This window comes from Haliaeetus leucocephalus, unplaced genomic scaffold, assembly GCF_000737465.1.
Source record: "Haliaeetus leucocephalus isolate CR32 unplaced genomic scaffold, Haliaeetus_leucocephalus-4.0 Scaffold932, whole genome shotgun sequence".
Taxonomy (NCBI): Eukaryota; Metazoa; Chordata; class Aves; order Accipitriformes; family Accipitridae; genus Haliaeetus; species Haliaeetus leucocephalus.
Genome location: NW_010973368.1, coordinates 10,498,245 through 10,518,883, shown reverse-complemented (window position 1 = coordinate 10,518,883; position 20,639 = coordinate 10,498,245). Strand labels below are relative to the sequence as shown.

At 38.1% G+C, this 20,639-nt stretch overlaps 1 protein-coding gene across 1 annotated transcript in view; it reads right to left on the bottom strand.

Annotated features, from left to right (window-relative positions):
• The window catches only part of TDP1 (tyrosyl-DNA phosphodiesterase 1), a 49,112-nt gene extending 29,090 nt beyond the window's left edge, over positions 1-20,022 (bottom strand). Inside the window, exons 1-11 of the mRNA XM_010583818.1 lie at positions 19,476-20,022; positions 17,908-17,951; positions 17,183-17,238; positions 16,063-16,159; positions 13,811-13,845; positions 11,383-11,475; positions 9,582-9,752; positions 7,910-7,988; positions 6,008-6,193; positions 5,148-5,196; positions 1,915-1,981 (exon numbers count right to left, since the gene is read on the bottom strand). Of these exons, the coding sequence (XP_010582120.1) occupies positions 1,915-1,981; positions 5,148-5,196; positions 6,008-6,193; positions 7,910-7,988; positions 9,582-9,752; positions 11,383-11,475; positions 13,811-13,845; positions 16,063-16,159; positions 17,183-17,238; positions 17,908-17,951; positions 19,476-20,022 (1,424 nt within the window). The remainder of the gene's footprint in view (positions 1-1,914; positions 1,982-5,147; positions 5,197-6,007; positions 6,194-7,909; positions 7,989-9,581; positions 9,753-11,382; positions 11,476-13,810; positions 13,846-16,062; positions 16,160-17,182; positions 17,239-17,907; positions 17,952-19,475) is intronic.
• Positions 20,023-20,639: the final 617 nt, after the last annotated feature.

Here is a 20,639-nt window from a genome sequence, read left to right as displayed (position 1 = left end):
AGTCACCTTATTCTTTTGAGAAAGTACTTTGAGAAATTTGCAAAATTACAATTCAGAGCTGCATTATAGGTTAGTTAAATACACTCGACTGGCAGAAAAGAGAATAGCAGCCCACAGATATTATAAAAGTCATATGCTTGGAGCAGAGTTCTACCTCTTTGGGTGAGACTATAGGACACCATTTATCCAACTCCATTAATCTCTCCCTACTTGTAAAAAGGAGCTATTCCTTCTCCTTTACTGTAAGTATAAAAGTATTTACCTTCTTTCAACTCCAGTAGGTTCCCTAGTTTCTTGCTGGTTTTGTATTATCTTCCAGTAAGGTAAAGACAAATTTCTCTAATCCCTCTACTGCCCAAAGCTTTGCATTCTTTAAAATAGCTCACCTTATATTTAATCCTATTGAAACAGGACCTACCATTTTCTGTGTGTCTCAGGTTACCACATATAAGCTGCTGTATGTCATCTGCTCCACGGTAACAGCTTACAGGCAGGCTGTCCTTAAGGGCTAGCATCTTCTACTACTACAGGGTAAGAATCTGCATCTGGGTAGTCACTACAGAGCCATTATGCAGGGCCACTCATCATCTGCAACCAATTTGACAGATGAATTTAAAACAGCCCTTCTGTTGCCAGAGCAGGACCCTAGGATGCCCAATGAGACAGGTATGTGGGTGTTTTCTCATTGAACAGTAATAAAACAATGAATGATCTCATTATCAAGTAACATTCTGTGCACTTAATAAGAGACTACACTAAGAGACTAACCAACAGAAGGTTACATTTTTCTTCCAGTAAGATTCTCATGAGGTATATACTTATAGAAACTGAATTAAGGTTGCACAAACACCCCCAGTTTTATGGCCTCCTCACTTTTTGAATCATGACTGAACAATCTTGAAGTCTTGAAGGTGTTTGTAGCCTTCTTCCTTTGCTGAATGTGCTCAGAGGGCACGCTTCAAAGGCAGGAGACAAAGCCTCATGTCTTTCTGTTCCAGTTCCATTCCTTGGACATTGACCAGTAAGGCTCACAGCAGCAATCATGTTCACTCCAGAATGGAGTATGCTCTCTGCAACTAGCAATTGTGTATATATTCAGAGTGCTGAAAATACAACTTCACACACTCTTACTCAGATACGGGTAGACTACCTTATTGGAACAACTTTCACCTGGAAGAGTTAAAAGTTTCTGGTAAAAGGGGGAGCTGTAGTTTCTAAGAGGTTACAAGATTTAGGTTTTTTGTTTTGCACAGATCAAAAAAACCCACAACTTTTCCTATTGTTCTCAAAACACGCTTAAGTTTTTAAAGATTCAGCCTGAGGGAGACATCTGGCATGGCATGTGTCAGACTGTTAGAATTTGGCAAAATTAGTAGCATGTGAAAATAGAAGTTCTTAATGGAAAACGTCAGGCACCTTTAACAAAAGATGATATTACCATAAGGGACTGAGAATTTTTGCAGCAGGACTGCTGCACTCAAAAAAAACAAACAAAAAAGCCTTCCTAACCCTGTTGTGGTTCAGCTGAAATCCTGTTAATGCCAAGGCACAAGTGGGAAAGTGAAATACAACTGTAAATAAAAAAAGGAAAAAAGAGGAGTAACATTATTCCAGTTTAGAGAAGGAAAGCTTAAATAGAAGTTTACAGAATCCAAAATCTGGTAGTGTCCTCCATTAGCAACAGTATCCCATATCTTTTTTACAGGTAAATAGCATGTTTTGACTATGTTCTGGAGACAAGACCAGCAGATAAGAAACGTAAGGCTTTTATTTTAAGGAGTTTAATAATATCATGCTTCTCACCACTTCCCCTTAATTTGCTTTTAACACTCAAGCATTACAGCATTGTAAGTTTAAACATACAGTCTAAGGAAGAAAAAAAAAATAACACTCAAAGCATTGAGTTCTACTTACTGAAAATAGGAATGCAACCACAGCTGTTTCTGTGCTGTCTGTATACTGTATGGAAGTGAGCCACCAGCTTAAGGAAAAAAAACACCAAACATGTACATTTATATTTTGAATGACATTTTAAAAGCAGCAAGCATCGTGGGGAATAAGCTATCTGTACTATCCTCATGACTTATTTTCAGAAAATGGTTAAATGCTCCAATAGTATAAAATGATATAAAGTTGGGGTTTTTTTTTCATTCTTACTATTTAGTAAGTTACTCAACACTACATAGCAGATTTACACTAGGAAAGAGAAACAGTATACAGGCTATACAATTAAGTCCTCTTAAAGATAAGTGCTTATGGGTACTTTTTTGTTATGATACCATCTGATATCATCAGATTAGAATCATTACCCATACAAGCTAAAGGGAATAAAACAAGCAGCTTTCAGAAAAAAAAAAAACAAACAAAAAAACTCCCAAACCACAAAACCAAAAGAATACAAAAAAACATCAACCAACATTATCAACATTATTTTAAAAAGCAATAACTTCTCTGATGAAATTGTATTTGTATTGATTTGGCCTTTGGCTAATGCACGTTGTGATTTCTTGAAATGGATTTAACAAAGAATCAGCCATGGCATACTGAGTTATATTAGTGTTGCATATCAAAAACATGATGCAAAACCTACTGCATTCAACCTGTCCTAGAAGACACTACAAGGACCTGTTACAAAAGCTTTACTACTCTCACAAATGCACTAACTGCAGGAGTCCATGGAGCTGTTAATTTGCACAAATACAGAGTTACATAATTCACTAAGTTATTTCACAATATGAAAGAAATGACAGTAACAAGTCGTTGTGCAGATTGCATCTCTGACTTTCAAGAGTATCAACTTTGCTAAACAGATGCTGTAGACAACCAGATGTATTTCAAAAGACTCTAACTTACTTGTAGAAATGATAGATACCTGTAAACTCACTAGCTGCAGTTTCTACATATGTCCAAACACTGCTCAAATCAGAAGATAGAGAGCTGAAAGCATTTTTGCTAGCCCTGTGTTCAAATTCCATCAATTGTTAGAAGAGTTCAACAGCTACTCTACTTCATACGACACAGGAGCATAGGCATTTGGCTTGGAACAAGAACACATGTTTATGGATTCAGCAATGCCAAAGAATCATTGAATTGCTGAAGCTGGAAGCACCCTCTGGAGATCATATAGAATAACTCCTTGCTCAAAGCAGGGTCAAACAGAGCATGTGGCTCAGTACAGTATCCTACCAGGTTTTGAGTATCTCCAAGAATGGAGGGTCTCCAACCTCTCTGAGCAACCTGTTCCATTTAAACATCAGAATACATTTTTGCTGTAAGGGTACACTGGAATCTCCTGTATCTCAATTTATGTCCATTGCTTCTTGTTCTTTCACTGGTCACCATGCAAAGAATCTGCCTCTACTTTGCATCCTCCTATCAGATATTTATACACATTGATAGGGTCTCCCAGGAAAGTTCTCTTCTCCAGGTTGAAGAATTATCCAGCTCTCTCAGCCTCTCCTTGTATGACAGATGCATCAATCCCTTATTCATCTTTGTGGCCTTTTGCTGGACTTGGTTCAGCATGTCCACATCTGTCTTGTACTGGGAAGCCAACAACTGGACACAGCACTCCAGATGTGATCTGACCAGTGCTAAATAGAGGGCATGGGTCACCTCCTGACAACGTGCCTACTATGCCCGGTATGCTGTTGGCCTTCTTGCCACAAGGGTGCACTGCTGGCTCATCTTCAGCTTAGTCACCACCAGCACTCCCAGGTCTTTTTCTGCAGAGCTGCTTTCCCACCAGTCAACCCCTAGTGTGTACTGATGCCTGGGATTGTTCTTGCCCCAGCACAGTACTTTGCACTTCCCTCTGTTGAACTGCATGAGGTTCCTGTCAGCCCATTTCTCCAGCCTGTACAATCCCTCTGAATGGCAGCACAATCACCTGATACCTCAACCACTGCTCTTGAGTTTGCATCATTTGCAAACTCACTTAGGGTGTACTCTGCCCCACCATCCAGGTCGTTAATGAAGATATTCAATGCATGGCCCCAGTATCAATGCTTGGCACACACCACCACTAGTGGCTGACCTCCAGCTGGCCTTTGTGCCATTGATCACCACCACTGAGGCCTGGCAGTTAAGCCAGTTTCCATTCCGCCTCCCTGTCCACTCATGCAGCCTGTACTTCATCAGGCTGTCTGTAATGTTACAGGAGACAGCGTCGAAAGTCTTATTAAAGTTAAGATAAACAACATCCAGTGCACTCCTTTCATTCATCAAGCCAGTCATCTCATTATAGAAGTACATCAGGTTAATTAAGCATAATTTCTCCTTTATAAATCCATGCTGACTACTCCCAATCACCTTGTCCATCATATGTTCGGAAATGGTTTCCAGGATTCTTTGCTCCACCATGTTCCCAGGGATAAAGGTGAGGCTGACAGGCCTACAGTTTCTCAGATCCTCCTTCTTACCCTTCCTGAAGGCAGGAAAGAATTATTTTTTCAGTCCTCATCAATCTCTTCCAATTGCCTTGACCTTTTGAAGACTAATCAAAACCAGCCTCACATTGACATCAGCCAGCTCCCTTAGCATGACAGGTGTAACCCAGGCAAGTCCTTGCTTTTGAGAAACAGAAGCTTCGCTACATCAGAATACTACAGTACCTCTTCCTCTTTCAGGTTGGCTGGGACTATGCTTTCTATACAAATATACTGACTTCATGAACACAAACATGGGAAGACTGAACAGAACAATTGCAGATTACCATATTAAAAAAATTACTAATGAGTAGTGAAACATCTTATTCTCCTTTGTATCTGATGTGCAGGATGACACTGCAAAGAAAACACAAGGAGGAGAACTTGGCACACTCAAATCTGAATTTTCTGCCAAAATGAAGTATGACTGGAGTTAGAACAGTGAGCAAGAGCTGTTTTTTCCTATACAGCAACATATGAACATGGCTATACAGACTTAAACATTATAGGCAAATGCCCGCAAAGCTTTTTCTATTCAATCACAATAAGAGAGATGGAGTCAGAGCTCCAGTAACAGTAATAAAAGGATTCTACTGCCACCTATTCTACCAAGTTCTCAGCAAGAAGACAACTTCAGGTTCATTGAGCATCAACCACTGAAGTGATTTTGCAGGACATTACGACCATAAAAAGCTAATAAATAGAGGTTCATGTGCTTACCAGGATAGCCTTCCAGACTTTGCCTCACGTTGTTCACAGTTGGATAAACCTTCATGGAGGGAGGGGGGGGGGGGGGGAACTTGAACAAAGCTCTAAATACACAAGGTGTCAATTTTTGAACAAAAATCACCTTAAAGAAAACTTACGGGGGGCGGGGGGACGACAACGACACCAAAACATTAAAAGCTTCATTTTTCAGAATGAATAAAATTACACTGCAGCTTAAAACTAGTTCTGTGCCAGTAACAAAGAAATTCTTTAATATTTTTGCCACTCTTGCAGAGCCTACCAAAATTAGCTAGCAAGACTCAAACAATCCTGCTTCAACCACTTCCATGGTGGTCAAAGTAAGCTCTTAACATTATTTTATGAGATTTTTAGACTCATATCTCAAATATGAGTATACAGGGGCAATTAGCACATGCTAAGGGCATAGTTTGACAACATTTGCTCCTTGATTTAACAAGCTCCTGCCACAAACTTGTTTCTGCCCCTCCCCTTATTTGATTATTAGCACAATTAACCAGGTTAGAAAATAATTTGGTTTATGTATTAATCACTCAAGGTTCAGTTACATCTCAGTAGCAGAAACAGTTGTATCTACAAAACTCAATGGAAGACAAGCTATAGAATAAGAATATAATTTTGATTAGATTATATATACACTCTAGTGTCATGCAGATGGAAATTATAGTACATTTTTATAGTGTACCATACACAAGTGTCACTAAGGGGGATCCTTATGATTTCAGGACAAAAACTACATTAATGTCCTCCAAAAGTTCAAAGCAAGTCAATGATTAAGATTTAAACAAGTGAATAAATGTTAAATAAAGGCAGCTAGCATCTAAAAGGCATACCAAATGAATTGGAACATCACATTTAAGGAGAGTTGTCACACTGCTGCCTGCAGCCACCAGGCTCTCCTGGAACTCCGAGCACAGCCATTTGGACCCATCAGCTCCCATTGAACCAATGCTTGAGAACTGTCCAACAACAGGCCAGGACTCCTGTGCTGGTATTGACGAAGCATGCTCTTTCAAAAGCTAGTGAGGGAAATTAAAACAGTTAGACTTCCACAGGTAAAGAATACCTTAATTAGTGGTTTGATATTGCTTCTGATATAATAAATCCTCTGTAATTCACTTCTGACAACAAAAGATGTTAACATTCATACTATCTATTTAACTCTGCAATAAAAAAAGTCATCAGGCTCTCCAAATAAACCCACTGTTCCTTCAAGAGAAGATCAAACATCACAAGTTTTATCCAAAAGCACAGAAGCCAACCATTAAATAATGGGTAAAAAGAATGCTAGCAGCTCTTCCTAAAAGCATGAAACATTAGCTTCAGAAGTCACAATAAATTAAACAACTAAATCTTTTTATATTTGGTGGTTGTTGGCCATAAAATTCCTCTCATATCCTAAAGCCCCAGCTACAATAGAAGCCTACAATAAGAAGGGAAAAAAAGAACAATTGAAGAGAAAATTGAAATAATCCTTTTAGAGGAGTTCTTTAGCTGTGAATGGAATTTAAAGTTACATTAAAAACAGATGGATACAGACACATATTAAGTTATATGTAGTGGCTAGCTTCTTCCACCTCTAGAGAGGACACAACTCAATGGCTTCCATCAGTGTAGTGTCACCAGGTCTATCTGCATTGTTACTAGAAAAATTAATCTTTTTAATCACAGAAACATTTGTCACAAGACCATCTTTACAGGCTTTTTCTGGTTTGTTGTTTTCATTCAGTGTCTTCCTAGGCAAAAACACATGCAGACAACACATATCAGAAAAGGCAAGCTCTTTACGAGCAAGGGGAGGTCTGAAAGAATAACCTTATGTTGAAAAGCAATGTGATAAAAAGACATTTTCTAAGTCATTGAAGTTTGCCATGAACAGCATTAGAATTCCATGTAAAATTCACAACGGAATTTGAAATAATGCCACTTCAGCAGGAGGTGCAGGTTGAAAATTCCCCAATTATGAGAGGCATTTAACAGATGACATAAAATACCTTACCTGATTCTAAATAAATACTGAAAAAGAAAGGGCCCTATGAACTTGAGTCATGTAATCTTGTACGAAGATCTACCATTGTGGCTTATATAAATAACGTGAGGGGGCAGGGTAAAAAAATTCATGTTCCTAATTATTCAGTTCATTAATAATAATAATAAAAAAAATCAAGATCTTAGAAACGTAGTAGAACAAAACTAAAAACCTGACTGAATTGATGACATCTGCTATGTGCAAACTGATTTTTAATTTGATGGGTTTTTGCCAGGTCATTAGGGAAAGAGAAACTATAATAGCCCTTAACATTTAAGTAAATAAAATAAGCCTGTTCCCTATGTGCAGGCAAGTCTGTATCAACACATCTTTCCTCTGCGAGTGCCTTTGCAAAAGGCTATATTTGGTTCCCAGTCACAGAAGACTGGATTTTGGTAGTGTCACACTGGTTAGAAACACCAACAGCAGATAGGAAGTCATTTGAGTAATGGTGACTCCTCAGATATCTGTAAGCACATGACAACTCAGACCACAAACTGACCGTGGTAATAATGCCCAGGAATATTATGTGCATAGTCTACACTGTCATAAATTCCAAGCTTATGTTATTGCTAACTTAAACTGTAACAATGTATTAAAAGATTGCTGATCACAGCTAGAAAAATTGAAAGCAACTAAAGAACAGTCTTCAAAATTATATTTACATTTAAAAGGATATTAATAAAAAAGGTTACAGTTTTAGTACCTTTCTGAGCCTAAGATGACCCCACTTTTCTTTATCACTACCTTGATATCGTCCAGGGGTAGAACCAAGCAGATACACTCTACAGAAACAAAAAACCACCAAGTTATTTGCAGCTATGGGGTGTTTTGGTTTGTAAAGCATTAAGGTATTTAAGTAAAACCTATCAGCAAGGTTGAACATAGAAGTGCAACCAGAAATATTTAATCTTTCATACTTAAGATTTACAATACAATGAAAAGTGGATTTTCAGCTGTATAATTTATTACTAGCATTCTATATGCTGTCATGCACCATGAGGCTGTTCTACAGCCTAGATAAGAACTGCATCTATTTCTGTGTATAGAAATGCAGAAGGCAGATTATGTTAGCAATAAACGCAAATAGTTTTTGTTTGACACAGAACTGGACATGTAATTTTGAGTAAAGCCTATCTATTGCTACATCCAAATCAGCAGATTCAGGTATGAGATTTCATTTGGGCACCTAATAGTTCAGATGCAAAGTACAGCTTTTTCAACTGTCTTCCTAATAATGGTTTAGTAGCCTGTTTGACTTTGCCCTGAAAACAGAAGACACCTGCCCAGAGTCACAACAAACAGATGTTTTAAGAAGCTGTCCTTACTGCATCTCATGCCTAGCTTTATTTATGAATGAATCTCCTATATATTTTATATGGCAAGGAACCGATCCTTATCCTAACAAGTGACTCTTCCCTAACCCATGCATAAACTCACATCAGCTAGGGCTCAGCCAACCTGTCCAAACTCATGCAGATGACCAAGCGACTAACAACAGTAGCTCAGGCTGTTAGTTCACCTGACTATAAGGTACATACTTTTTTTTTTTACCCCCTCCAATCTTGTAAGACTCCATGTAAAGAAAAAAGCACATTTTTTTATTTTATGTATTAAGCTAGACAATGCTTCAGTCTCTATTTCCACCACAGTTTATGACCTTTTTCAGCTTTTCTTTTCAACAAATTTTTGCCAGCTTATAAAACTGCTATTAAGCAGCCAAGGAGATTTACACTTTCTGAAGTATTTCAGTGGAAATGCAGGATGTATTTTTTAGAAGTAAATTAAGCATCCTGAATTATGTTAAGTAATATCAGCAAAGTGATATTAGAGAAGCCTGTTTCAAGACAAAGTATATTATTATTTAATATAACACTGCCTACCAGACACAATCCATGCCTATTAACAGGCAAAATTCTATACATATGTATATGGATTGAACTTCACCTTATAAATACAGAAGGCTATTCTTAATAAAATACCCATTATAATAACCTTTGCTTACATGATCCCTCTTACATGACAAACCCAAACAACATTTTTTGACTGGTAATTTTATTGGAGCAAATATTTAAGCCAGACTAACTTAAATGAAATTGAGTCCCTATTACTTACAGCTTCTATCAAGTTAGTGCTGATGCCTGTTTTTTTCATTCCTTTAAAATGTATGTTCATAAAACTAAAAGTTGGTCAATTCAACATAATCTACAGAAGATAGACTTAAAAAACTGGCTAAAGTTAGACTCAAGTTTGAACACTTAAGTCTGAAACAATGTAAGCTTAAAAAACAAACCCATGGTCTAATAGATCCTAACAGAGATGTTTAATTTTTTTGGAAAAAAACACGCAAGTTACTACAAACACAAGACAACATATACCTTGTCTCTGATAAATCATGTTCTTGAATCAGATCTATCCATTCCTTGAGCGTAGGAGAATTGTAAGCCAACAAGTAACTTATTAGGTCAGATTTAAAATTAGTTTCAGATTCACCAGCAGAACCAGTTGTTCCCTGAGGTAGCCTTGGATATAAAGGGCTTAGCCATATCCTAAAAACAAAGCCACAACAACAAGGACACCACACATTAACACGTGGTTTTAGTAAGTGATTAAAGCACATCTGAAGGTCCTAAATGACTACTAGACAAATTTATTGTGATACTAACTATAAAGCAACTTGCCTTTATTTTACAATTACAGAATCAAGTCTTACACTCAATATCATAAAAGTAATACTGCCAAATGAAAACAATCTCAGCACATTTATCTGTCCATACGTTTACAGCTTTCACCACTGTTAAACAGGCCAGGCTCAAACTTACCAACCAGCAATCCTTTTGTCAAGATTTTCTGTATGAATAGAACACCGCAATGCATTCTGCTAAGCTACTGGTTTGTGTAATGATACAGAAAAACACTAATTAGAGTGTCTGAAAGTTCTGCATAGTTTTAAGAGTAGCCCACAACAGTAACTTGCCTCCCAAGAACTTCCATCAGAATAAAATAGGGTGGGCATTATGCAGGGAAAACATGTAGCATTTCTTTCCAGTCACACATTATTGTAGCCATGGAAACCAAAGGTTCTGCATTATCGACTTTACAACATGTTGAGACTATCCTTTGTAATTCAGAAGCCTATAAAACAGAGAAGCCAGTGAACCGTCATATTGGTGATACTGCATATTATTGCAGTGTGCAAAAGCTAAAAATAAAAATGTTTTTCATGTTTGACAAGTAGAGCAACTTGTTAAGCATCCCAAATAGATATTTTCATGCCTTCTTGGCTTTCTGAAAAGCTAACTGCCAAAAGATACTAAAACCATCCCCGAGGAAAAGATTTAAAGACAAAAAAATCGGTGGCTATACTTTTGCCACTCAAAAACCCTTATGAGAGCTTGCCTCCGACAAGTGAAAAGCCTCAAAACCTTGCCATATTTAATGGCAGCAAAATGGACGTCACAGTGACAGTAACTTCTGAAAAACATTTTCAATTAGTTTGATGAAGAAATCTTATACCTTGAGTTACTGTGGAGATAACTAAAAAATGCACCCATAAAAATAGTCAAGAAAACAAGATGTTGAGGGGCCTTATATTAACATGTCACTTAGTCCTATTTTTTGTGGTCTAAACAAAACTATGTCCCAAGCTGGCCGTTAAGTTTAGAAACTTCTACCAAAAAAAAAAACCCCAAGAAAAAAATTCTTTCCAAGAAAAGGATACTGGGTCATCTACTGTAACAAGGAACCAATAGTACCCAGCATTTATCAGGTTACATTCTAGATACAGTCACAGCAGAAGCAGAACATTTGCACATTTGCATTATTCTTACAGTATTAAGATAACTTTTAAATAGCTGCTTCAGATTTGTATGAAGAGTACTTTATAGCTAGGTAGTTTTTTCATAAAGTGACAGCATGGCATAATAAAAGACCTTAAATCAGTCAGACCAAATTTCAGGTAACAGCCAGCTCAGGAAAATTTTGTTCACAGCAGAAAGCAAGTAGAGTTCAGGCTTAGACAGCTACCACCATTCTAGGTTTGATTTTTTGGTTTTTGCAGGATAGCTCTATCTTAGGAGTGTAAGACTTGTAGCACTGGATCATCTGACCTAGTATCCTGTCTCCAGCAGTACAGAAAGTATTAAAGTGAACATACACCTGCTAGAGACTGTTGCTTACCCCTGAGTTTTCTGGTGCCAATCTTCAGCAATAAGATTGGATGTATGTATGACAACTCGAAGACCTTCCTCATATAACAGCAACATCATTTTCCTTTAAAAAAAAAGATATAGAACACTTCATCTATTTCAAGTACACTGAGAGTATGAGATAAATTACCAATTCATTAAAATGCTCCAAGATAACTATTTTCAAAAGATTTGTTCTGCATAGTGTAACCACTTAGACTCTATCCATGTGCATGCCAAACTCACATGACAGTCATTAGACTATTGCCATATATTTTGTCAGCAGCATCACACAATATATTCCAGAGTACAGTTTAACATCTCATGCAACTGGTTTCCAAAAGCAAAAATGAATACTTGTGGAATACCTTCTATATTTGCTATGTTCTTCAGATAAACTTATTCCTTACAGATAGCTAAAAAAAGAATTAAGGAACACTAAAAGGCCTTTGCTTATAGCTGAATTTATTAAAACATAGTTCTTTTCTCTTAAACTGACAACTTTTAAAGTAAAAGAAGGTATGTAGGTAACTATCCATTGGGATGGCAAAAGCTATTATCTACCATAAATCTAAACTCAAGCTACAGCAGAAAGGAGTTTTAAAACTAGTAACGAAGTTAAAAATAGATGTCTGTATTTTTTCTAACATAAAGGCTCAAATTTTCATATACAAGTTTTCAACAGTTGTGTAAAGACAGCATATCCATGTGTCCTTGAAGGATGATATAGCTTCCATAGAAAACTGCTCAAGAATAAAAGCTGTAAGCAAAAATACACTTATTTTCATTGCTGTCCCATGGCAAGATAATGCTATGCAAATCACATCAGTCTCAAATTCAGACAATTATTTATTCAGTAATTTCTGCTTTTAATGTTAGAGTTCAGCAAACTAACATTCAGGTACCTGCACACGTTCTCCTGTGCTGAATGCATAGTTTATGCAATACGCAAGACCCCCTAACTATAAAAATAGTTTGCCACATCTGTGCTATGCCTTGATCTAAGCACAAATTGAGTTGAAAGTAAAATAAGTATTTTACAGCAAAATAAAGTGCAAGATTAAGGTATGTAAAAGTGATAACTGACCAAAACACCACTACCTCAAAAAAAAAAATCACCGACGTAATTTTTTATATCATACAACAGGAATGACATGAATTTAAGTCTTTATATTTGATGGGCTGAAATCTGTTAAGTTTCCCTTGGAACAAAATTGTTTCATTACCTACCAAGATCCAATTTACTGGTCTGCCACCCACTTGTTGTGTTCCATCTGCAGTGGAACATGCATTCAGAAATACACTACCCAGAAGAAACCTTTAAAATATAGGGTTAAAGAACCGCAGCATTTAAGACCACTATCACTTATTTGTCCTAAAGTGTGGTGAAAGAAAAAAAAAAAAAAAAAAATTGAAGTTGAGCATACAGAGAATGAGAGCTGCTGCTTGAACTGCTTAAGTAAAATAAGCTAAAGCTTTAAAAATGATCAATTTGAAAAACCACCTCAGTTCCTTCTATGTCCCTCACTAAACCTGAGAGAAAAGTAAGACCCATTTTTTGAATGCTGATTTCTTTCCTTTATTCGCATATTCTTCTCCAAAAAGACAATGAGGAGGTGAGTATGCTTTCTACCAGAAAGACAGATGCACCTTAAATGGGCATTTCAGATCAATGTTTTAACGTAATGTCATGTTTTACAAAACAAATCATACAAACGGACTAATTGATTAAAAAATACTGCAGTGCCTTGAAACCAAAGATCTTTGGTATGAGACATAAAATTAAATCCATTCTTATCTCTAGCTTGCAATCTACAATATTCCCTTTGTGATACTTCTATAACATCAAATTAAAGTCTCTTCTTTGAAAGGACCCCAAAATTCAGTAATTATTTCCAGATGCTCCACGACAGCTGCAAAAGCTGAGCAGCAAATCAGTGTTGTGTCCAACCTGCCAATGACTGATCAAGTCTCCATTACAGTTTAGGTATTAAGGCATGAGTTAAGAGCCAGGACCTGCAGTTCACTGACTTCAATTGTCTAACTTGCACATCTCATATCTACCTAATAGCAGATTTGTTTCATTAAACTAGAACAATCCTATAATCTATAAATACAAAATAATTAAGGACATTTTTCTTTTAAGACTCATCAATTTCTATGAAACCCAGTTTTATGGCTTTAAAATTACTTGCAGATAAATTAAACAGATACACATAGAACATGAAACATACTACTTTTAAATTTCATCAATGTACATTAGGCCTTCAGAATTGTGTTTTCACAAACAGTAATAACCTATCTTCCTATCCTATAAATACTTCAAGACACTAGTTAGTAGTCCAATCATGGTAACTGCATGTACCAATGCTGTGGTCATCTTTAGAAGTGCAGCTTCCTGCTTCAGAGCTGTTACTTACGTATGGTGAGTTCCAAATGCAATATCCAGTTTAGCCTATAAAATTAAAAAGTTGATCATTAAAAATTCCTATTATGCATTCCTACATGTTAAAGTAGTGCTTCATTTTGTTTTATTTCACTGCTCTCTAGTGGACAGAACACAAAATACATTATTTTCCCCCTCAACATCTTTAAATGTACTCTGTAATTTCCAGAAGTTAGTCTTTAAATGGCAATGCAACTGTTTGCTGGAACTGCTCCAGCAGAATTTCTGGTCTCATACCAGCAGTATTTTCAGAAACGGCTTTGCAGAAAAGGACCTGAGGTTCCTGCTGGTCACCAAGTTGAACAGGAGCCAGCAATGTGCCCTTGAAGCAAAGATGACTTAACAGTGTCCTGGGCTGCATTAGGAGGAATCTTCACAGCAGTTCAAGGGAGGTGATCCTTCCCCTCTACTCAACATTGGTGAGGCCACACCTGCAGTACTGGGTCCATTTCAAGGCTCCCCAGTACAGGAGAGACATGGACATACTGCAGAGTCCAATGAAGGACCATGAAGACAATTAAGGGACTGGAGCATGTCTGCTATGAGGAGAGGCTAGGAGAGCTAGGGCTGTTTAATCTGGAGAAGAGAAGGCTCAGATGAGATCTGATCAGTGTGTATACATACCTAAAGAAAGGGTGAAAAGAAGATGGAACCAGGCTCTTTTCAGTGGTGCCCAGTGACAGGACCAGAGGCAGTGGGCACAAATTGAAACACAGGAGGTTCCCTCTGAACATCAGGAAACACTTTTTTACTGCAAGGGTGACTGAGTACTGGCATGGGTTGCCCATGGAGGTTATGGAGCCTACATCCTTGTAGGTATTTAAAACCTATCTGGACATTGTCCTGGACAACTGGCTCTAAGTCACCCTGCTCGAGCAGGAGAGTTGGATCAGATGACCTCTAGAGGTCCCTTCCAACCTCAACCACTCTGTGATTCTGAAGCATATGACAACTGTTAAAAGCAGTTTAATGGCTAACATTGCAAAGAAAAGACAGAAGCCAGAGAGAAATGCTTTTTTATCAGTGTTTTGCTTTTACTAAAGAGTATTTACAGCACAATTTCTAGAGAGAGAATGAAACATGAGTTACAGGTGTTAAGAAGATACTTTACCCAATGATGGCTCCAACATCGTGCCTAGTTAATATGGGCATGGAGGAGAAGATGAAATGTAAATATTTTCATTTTGGGGTACTACCATAACGGAATGCATGTAGACTACCAGAAGAATCCAGAGCAGTACACTCAAATAGGAAAACCATCACAAACACACATTTTCACCTGCTACTTGCTATTAATTACACTGACAAGTTTATCATATAGAACATACTACATTTAAATTCTTGTTGTATGTGAAAAGGAAACATTATATGCAAACCCATTAATTTATTGTTAGCATATTTGAAACCTTAATCTAAAATTGTTGCTACTCCACAACTTAGTGCAAACACCTGATTATTATAGCACACAGCAGCCCAGAAATCCTGGCCTTGAGAACTCACTATGTTTGGCACCAATACAGTGATCTCTAGGAAGCTCATGGTTACCAGACTGCCTGAGAAGGAAGAAAATTCCAAGCTCATCCTTCTCCTAATAAAGGGTAAGATATCCCCATGACCAATAATATATTCCACCCAGCAAAATCATGAAACACTGGCAAGCTGCCATAACCACATCCTTCCCCTAGGCTGAAGCCAATAACTTTACAACTCAGGGACAGCAAAAGAGTGAGCATAACATCAGAGAGAAAGTGGCATGTGCCAGGAAGTGCACTCACAGCAATTTCAATGGTATTATGGAGACTATTTGTAACAGCCTTTTCTTGTGTAAAACATATTTGGACAAATAATAATTCTGTGATGAGACTTAAGATTACAGTGACACTAGGACTAAGTTCTGCACTTTACACAAAAAGTGCTCCATTTTCAGCCATTGCAAGAATTTGAGTGTAACATGCTAGTGGAGAAGGTGTGCAGCTCTTCTGTGAGACCCATGACATTTTTGTGGGCAGCATTCTGTGCAAACCTTTTGTGGGTGACAGGCTACCATAACTACAGAAGACCAGGGACATAGTTACCATGTTCCTAAGGTCCTAGTAAGTATACTCCTTAAAGCATAACAATAAATTCCTGACTTCCCATACAAGGTACGTCTCTTCATCCATAACAAGATTTTGAGTGCAACAGATAGCTTAACTTCAGCCAAAGGATGATACAAATGTTAGTTACCTGACAAAAGCTAATGTTCTCATAAGGGCGCGCTTGTGCAAGCAGTTCAGCTTTGGATTCTCTCTTTTCACCATGAACTATCAGCAATGGCTTCTTCCTTAAATAAAAGGAGATTACTATTAAAACATCAAATGAACTAGTAGTCTAAACCACTCCTTCATGTAGCTATGACTTCTGGCCCCTAAATCTGATAGCCCAGAAGGAAGATGGCACTAAAGTCTATGTGCCTCATTAACTATCTCAAAAAAGTAGTAACTACAATAGGACCTCTAAGAGAAAGACACTAGAAAACTTTAATAAAAAAAAGGGAAAACAAGAAGCATGGAGTAAACCAGACACCAAAATAGAAACTAGTAATACAAGATCTTGTAAGGAACTCTTGTCTGCATAGCTGGAAACAGACAAATAAAAGCTCTCAGAAGTATTGATATACACAGTGTGTATCCAAGAAAATTTAATCATTGTTACCTTACAGAGAAGACAGGAAGAATGAGAGGGAAAAGGAGAGGGCTAGGTCTATTCTGGCAGTAGTTTCACATTCACTTCCTAATACTCTGTTCTACAGCATTTCCAGTAAAATGCAAAAAAAAGGAGAGAAAATTGTACGTCGTACACTCACTTCATTTGCAGTAGGCTGCAATTATCAGAAAGGAATTTCAAGCAAATGTAAGAACTGCTTCCATGATGATATCCAGCCACGCCAACCATATCATATCCATGACATACAATCCTGGATCATTTTTGCATGGTTTTCTTGTGCCCTTCCTATATTCACCCTTTCTCTTCCATTACCTTGCTCTTGGCTCAGTACCCTGTATGGCAAAAAACCTTCTTGTTCTGTCTTTACAGGTCATCTACTGCATTGCCATCATGGCCCACAATGGGACCTCCAAAGTGTTAATTAATAAAAATCAGAAACCAGCCATACTGAACTCTGACCATTTAACAGTCTTGAAAAGAGGCAAGAAATCAAGAGAGCTACAAGTCTGGAATAAGTGTACAAGGAAAACCAGGAGTCTACACAGACACAATTGGTAACAGTAATTTACAACTTATAACAGGAACTTGCACGAACAGGATTTGGAAACTATGTCATTTCAACTTTGCAAAATAAACATACCTGAATTCCTGTGGATACTGTCTTACAAGCCATCCCACATCTATACAGTAGTTAAACTTGTACATAAAAAAAGAAAACCAGACTCATTAAAAAGAAAAATCAGAGTTTGCCAGAACAATTAACTACAGCAAAAAAGGTTCCTGCGTAGTCATTACTCAATACCACTTACATCATACACAGCATGTTTCAAAAACAGGTGTAGTTTTTGAATTTCACATACTGTATTTCATGTCTCAACAATTCAGGAATGAATTTAAGTTATTTAAAAGCATGTATTAGTCTTCATAAAATGTAAAATGCAGAAAAAAAGAATCACATACGCCTAATGCAAAAGCTTTGATTCAAGAACCATCTCTTTGCCATGTGCTTATATCACAGATCATAGCAAAAGCTTCTATGCAATAACAAAAATACCATTCCTAGATTGCAAAGCTTTTTTCTTTCAAAAAAATCATTTACACGCACATAAATACACTTTTTTCAGTTGCATTCCCCAAAAACACAAGAGAAAGCAGTCTTATAGTTACCTGAATTCTAAGCAGAACATGGTATGATTTTTATATTTCAATAAATTTTTGTACTGTTGAAAACATTTAGAGTTCCCTCTGTATTTTAACAAAGTTCCCTGCTAATATCAGCTACATGGCACAAACATGGATTATCAAGTTTAAGGTTAATAAAGTGAAATAAGCAAGTGAAATCAATTTGGCAAACAAGAAACTCACCTGGGCAGAAGATACAAGAGTCCCAAAAAGAGGAGACAAAATATCTATTAAAAACATTAAAGCATAATTGAGTAAAAAAGGTTCAGGTAAACATTTCGCATCTTGAACAGTTTGATAACTACCACAAGTGCCAGATTGTTCACAGACTTGGTGAAACAGAGACATTCCCAATTAAGTTTACTGTTCTGAACATTCAAGTCACCAATTCTCCTGTGAAACCCTTATGGTCTTATATTTATAAAAAGCATGAAACCTCTCAAAGTAGAAAACAAGTTTTAAACACTCATTAGGAGGAAGACCAAGATGATATGGAGAAAGAGACAAATTACTCTCTACACTATAGTGAGGGTTTGAAGAACTGTGGCAGGGTGGAAGCAATAAGGGCATAGTTAATGCTTAAAGACTTATCTACTGGAGACTAACTGTAGGATATGTGTATCCTTAGTTCATTCACGGTAACACAGACAACTAATCTGACTGAGGATGTATAACCTGAATAACTGAAGCACAGCAGCAACTCAGAAACATATCCTACAAATACCTTCTAGGATAGACAAAATATTTCATGCCCCATCTCTACAGAAATCTGGTTTTCCAAGTTAAACAAAAAAACCTCAGCCCCTCCACCAGCTCAACTAATCACCTAGCAGGACAACTAGTCCTAAGAGAGGGCACGCCAAAAGCCACAATGAATTCACAAAGCAGATAAAAGACATACAGTAGTAAAACAATTGAGATCTGACACCAGGCTGCCATCAATAATCAACACTCACATGGAACACATGAAGTTGAGGAAAAGCTACAACCTGATTGTATGGGTCTTTAGTCACTTGCTCTCCTTCAAAGGACTACAAAATTTTTTGGCATTTTACTGTATTTCTGTACATAAACCTTGTATTAATGCTTGTTTCTGATTCTGTCTTGTGATGTATGAGATTTCATTTCTTAATGAGGGGATGTTTACAGGTGCACAGAGCTGTTCCCCCTTACATCAAACTACTACACAGCATTCCTGAAGCATCAGTATTGTACACTGAATACTTCACTCCGTCTTGACTTATGCTTACTTCTAATTGAACTGAAATGGGGCCATGAATCCCAGCTACAGAGCTTCAGAAGTACTATCTTTTATTGCATCAAGTAATAGTGAATTACTAGGTCCAAACCACTCAAGTGCAAACAACTACTCAGGGAGAATGGTTAGGCACACATGAAAAGCATCCCTTTAAAAGCCACGAAAGCAAGTGGTTTTCCCCAGATTAACTCAAGAGAAAGCAGCAATAAGCATCATATGAATTGCCTTGACTCAATGCACATTAGATTTGTACAGCGTAACTCACAAGTTACAACAGAATCGGTATCAGCAAATTAATGCTTTATACACTATACTTCCAAAAGAGAAAGGCAAAGGTAACAGAACCAATTCCTACAACTTGCACATTCAGAATATGAAGCCAAAGCTACACCAAGGAATATATGCATTTAAAAATACCCCACAAACTAAAAATAAGCATTGTCTTGCAAACAAGTCTCCCAAAAGCCCACTTCTGTAGAAGCCACTTGTTCACCTTTTATGTGCAGGGCTCCAGAATTATAGCTCTGTTCAATTCCTCTGACTTTAGTGAGAAAAAAACTAAAAGGGTTCTCTCCATTCAACAAATCCCAGGTATCTTGGGCTTCACTGGGTGTTTCGTTATACTCCTCTGCTTTCTGATTCTCTGAGAGTTCATCACCTTTGCAAAGATTCAGAAGATATTCTTTGGGTGCACCACATTTTTCTTCTTTCACTGTTTCTTTGCGGGCATGCCTTCCCCGATCTTCAGGCTCTTCATCACTACTAGAAAGACACCAGCCTAAGCCTTCTTGGCTAGTTCTCTGTTTTCCTGCTGGAGGTATTTCTGTAGAAAAACTTCTATCACTGAGCTTCAGGGGAGAAGCTTTTCTCTTGTGAGCAGCTTTCCTAGCTTCAGAGCATGGATATTGTGGCCCACTTGTTCTGCCACGTGCAGCATCCAATAGTGAAGATGTAGATGGTTTTTCACTGTCAGAATTTTCCTCAGTACTTTCATCACTGCTAGATACTGTCCATTTTCCGTGTGCACCCTCCTGAAGCATGTTCCTAGGGATTAAAAAACAAAACACCACAAAAATTGTGCATTTTTGCTATGCAAAAGTCTGCTTCCCTTCCTAGTTTTCATTTGCTTACTACTAGGGAACTTTGCCTTTTCCATTTAGCAGAATCTCCATACAAGTACTGACTCGGGAAAATTTCAGTGTACAAGGCTTATTCGTTCCTGTGCCCAGGAAACAAAGAAACACGTGCAGTGGGAGCAGCCATCAAGTGGGAAGCACCTAACGTGGAAATCTGCACGCAGAAAACAGGCTAGGATAGGGGCACGGACAGGAAAGCACTTCAAAATTCAAAAGAGCAATTTGCATCACGCAGGTATTTCTCCTACCGACCCTGACGCTTCGGGGTCCAGCGCGCTCTGCTGAGGAGACGCGGGAGCAGGGAGCCGAGTGGCGGCCGCCCTTTCCGGCCGCCTCTGCGGAACCACAGCCTGGGACCGCCGCCCCCCACGGGGCCCTCAGCCGCGCCTCTCCCCTCAGCCGAGGGCGGCAGAAGCCCGGGCACCGCCGCCCCGACCGCCGCGGGCCCTGTGGACGCGACCGCTGTTCCCGCCGGCTTCGGCGCCGCCCCGCGAGGAAGACAGAGCCTGCGGCCGGGGCGG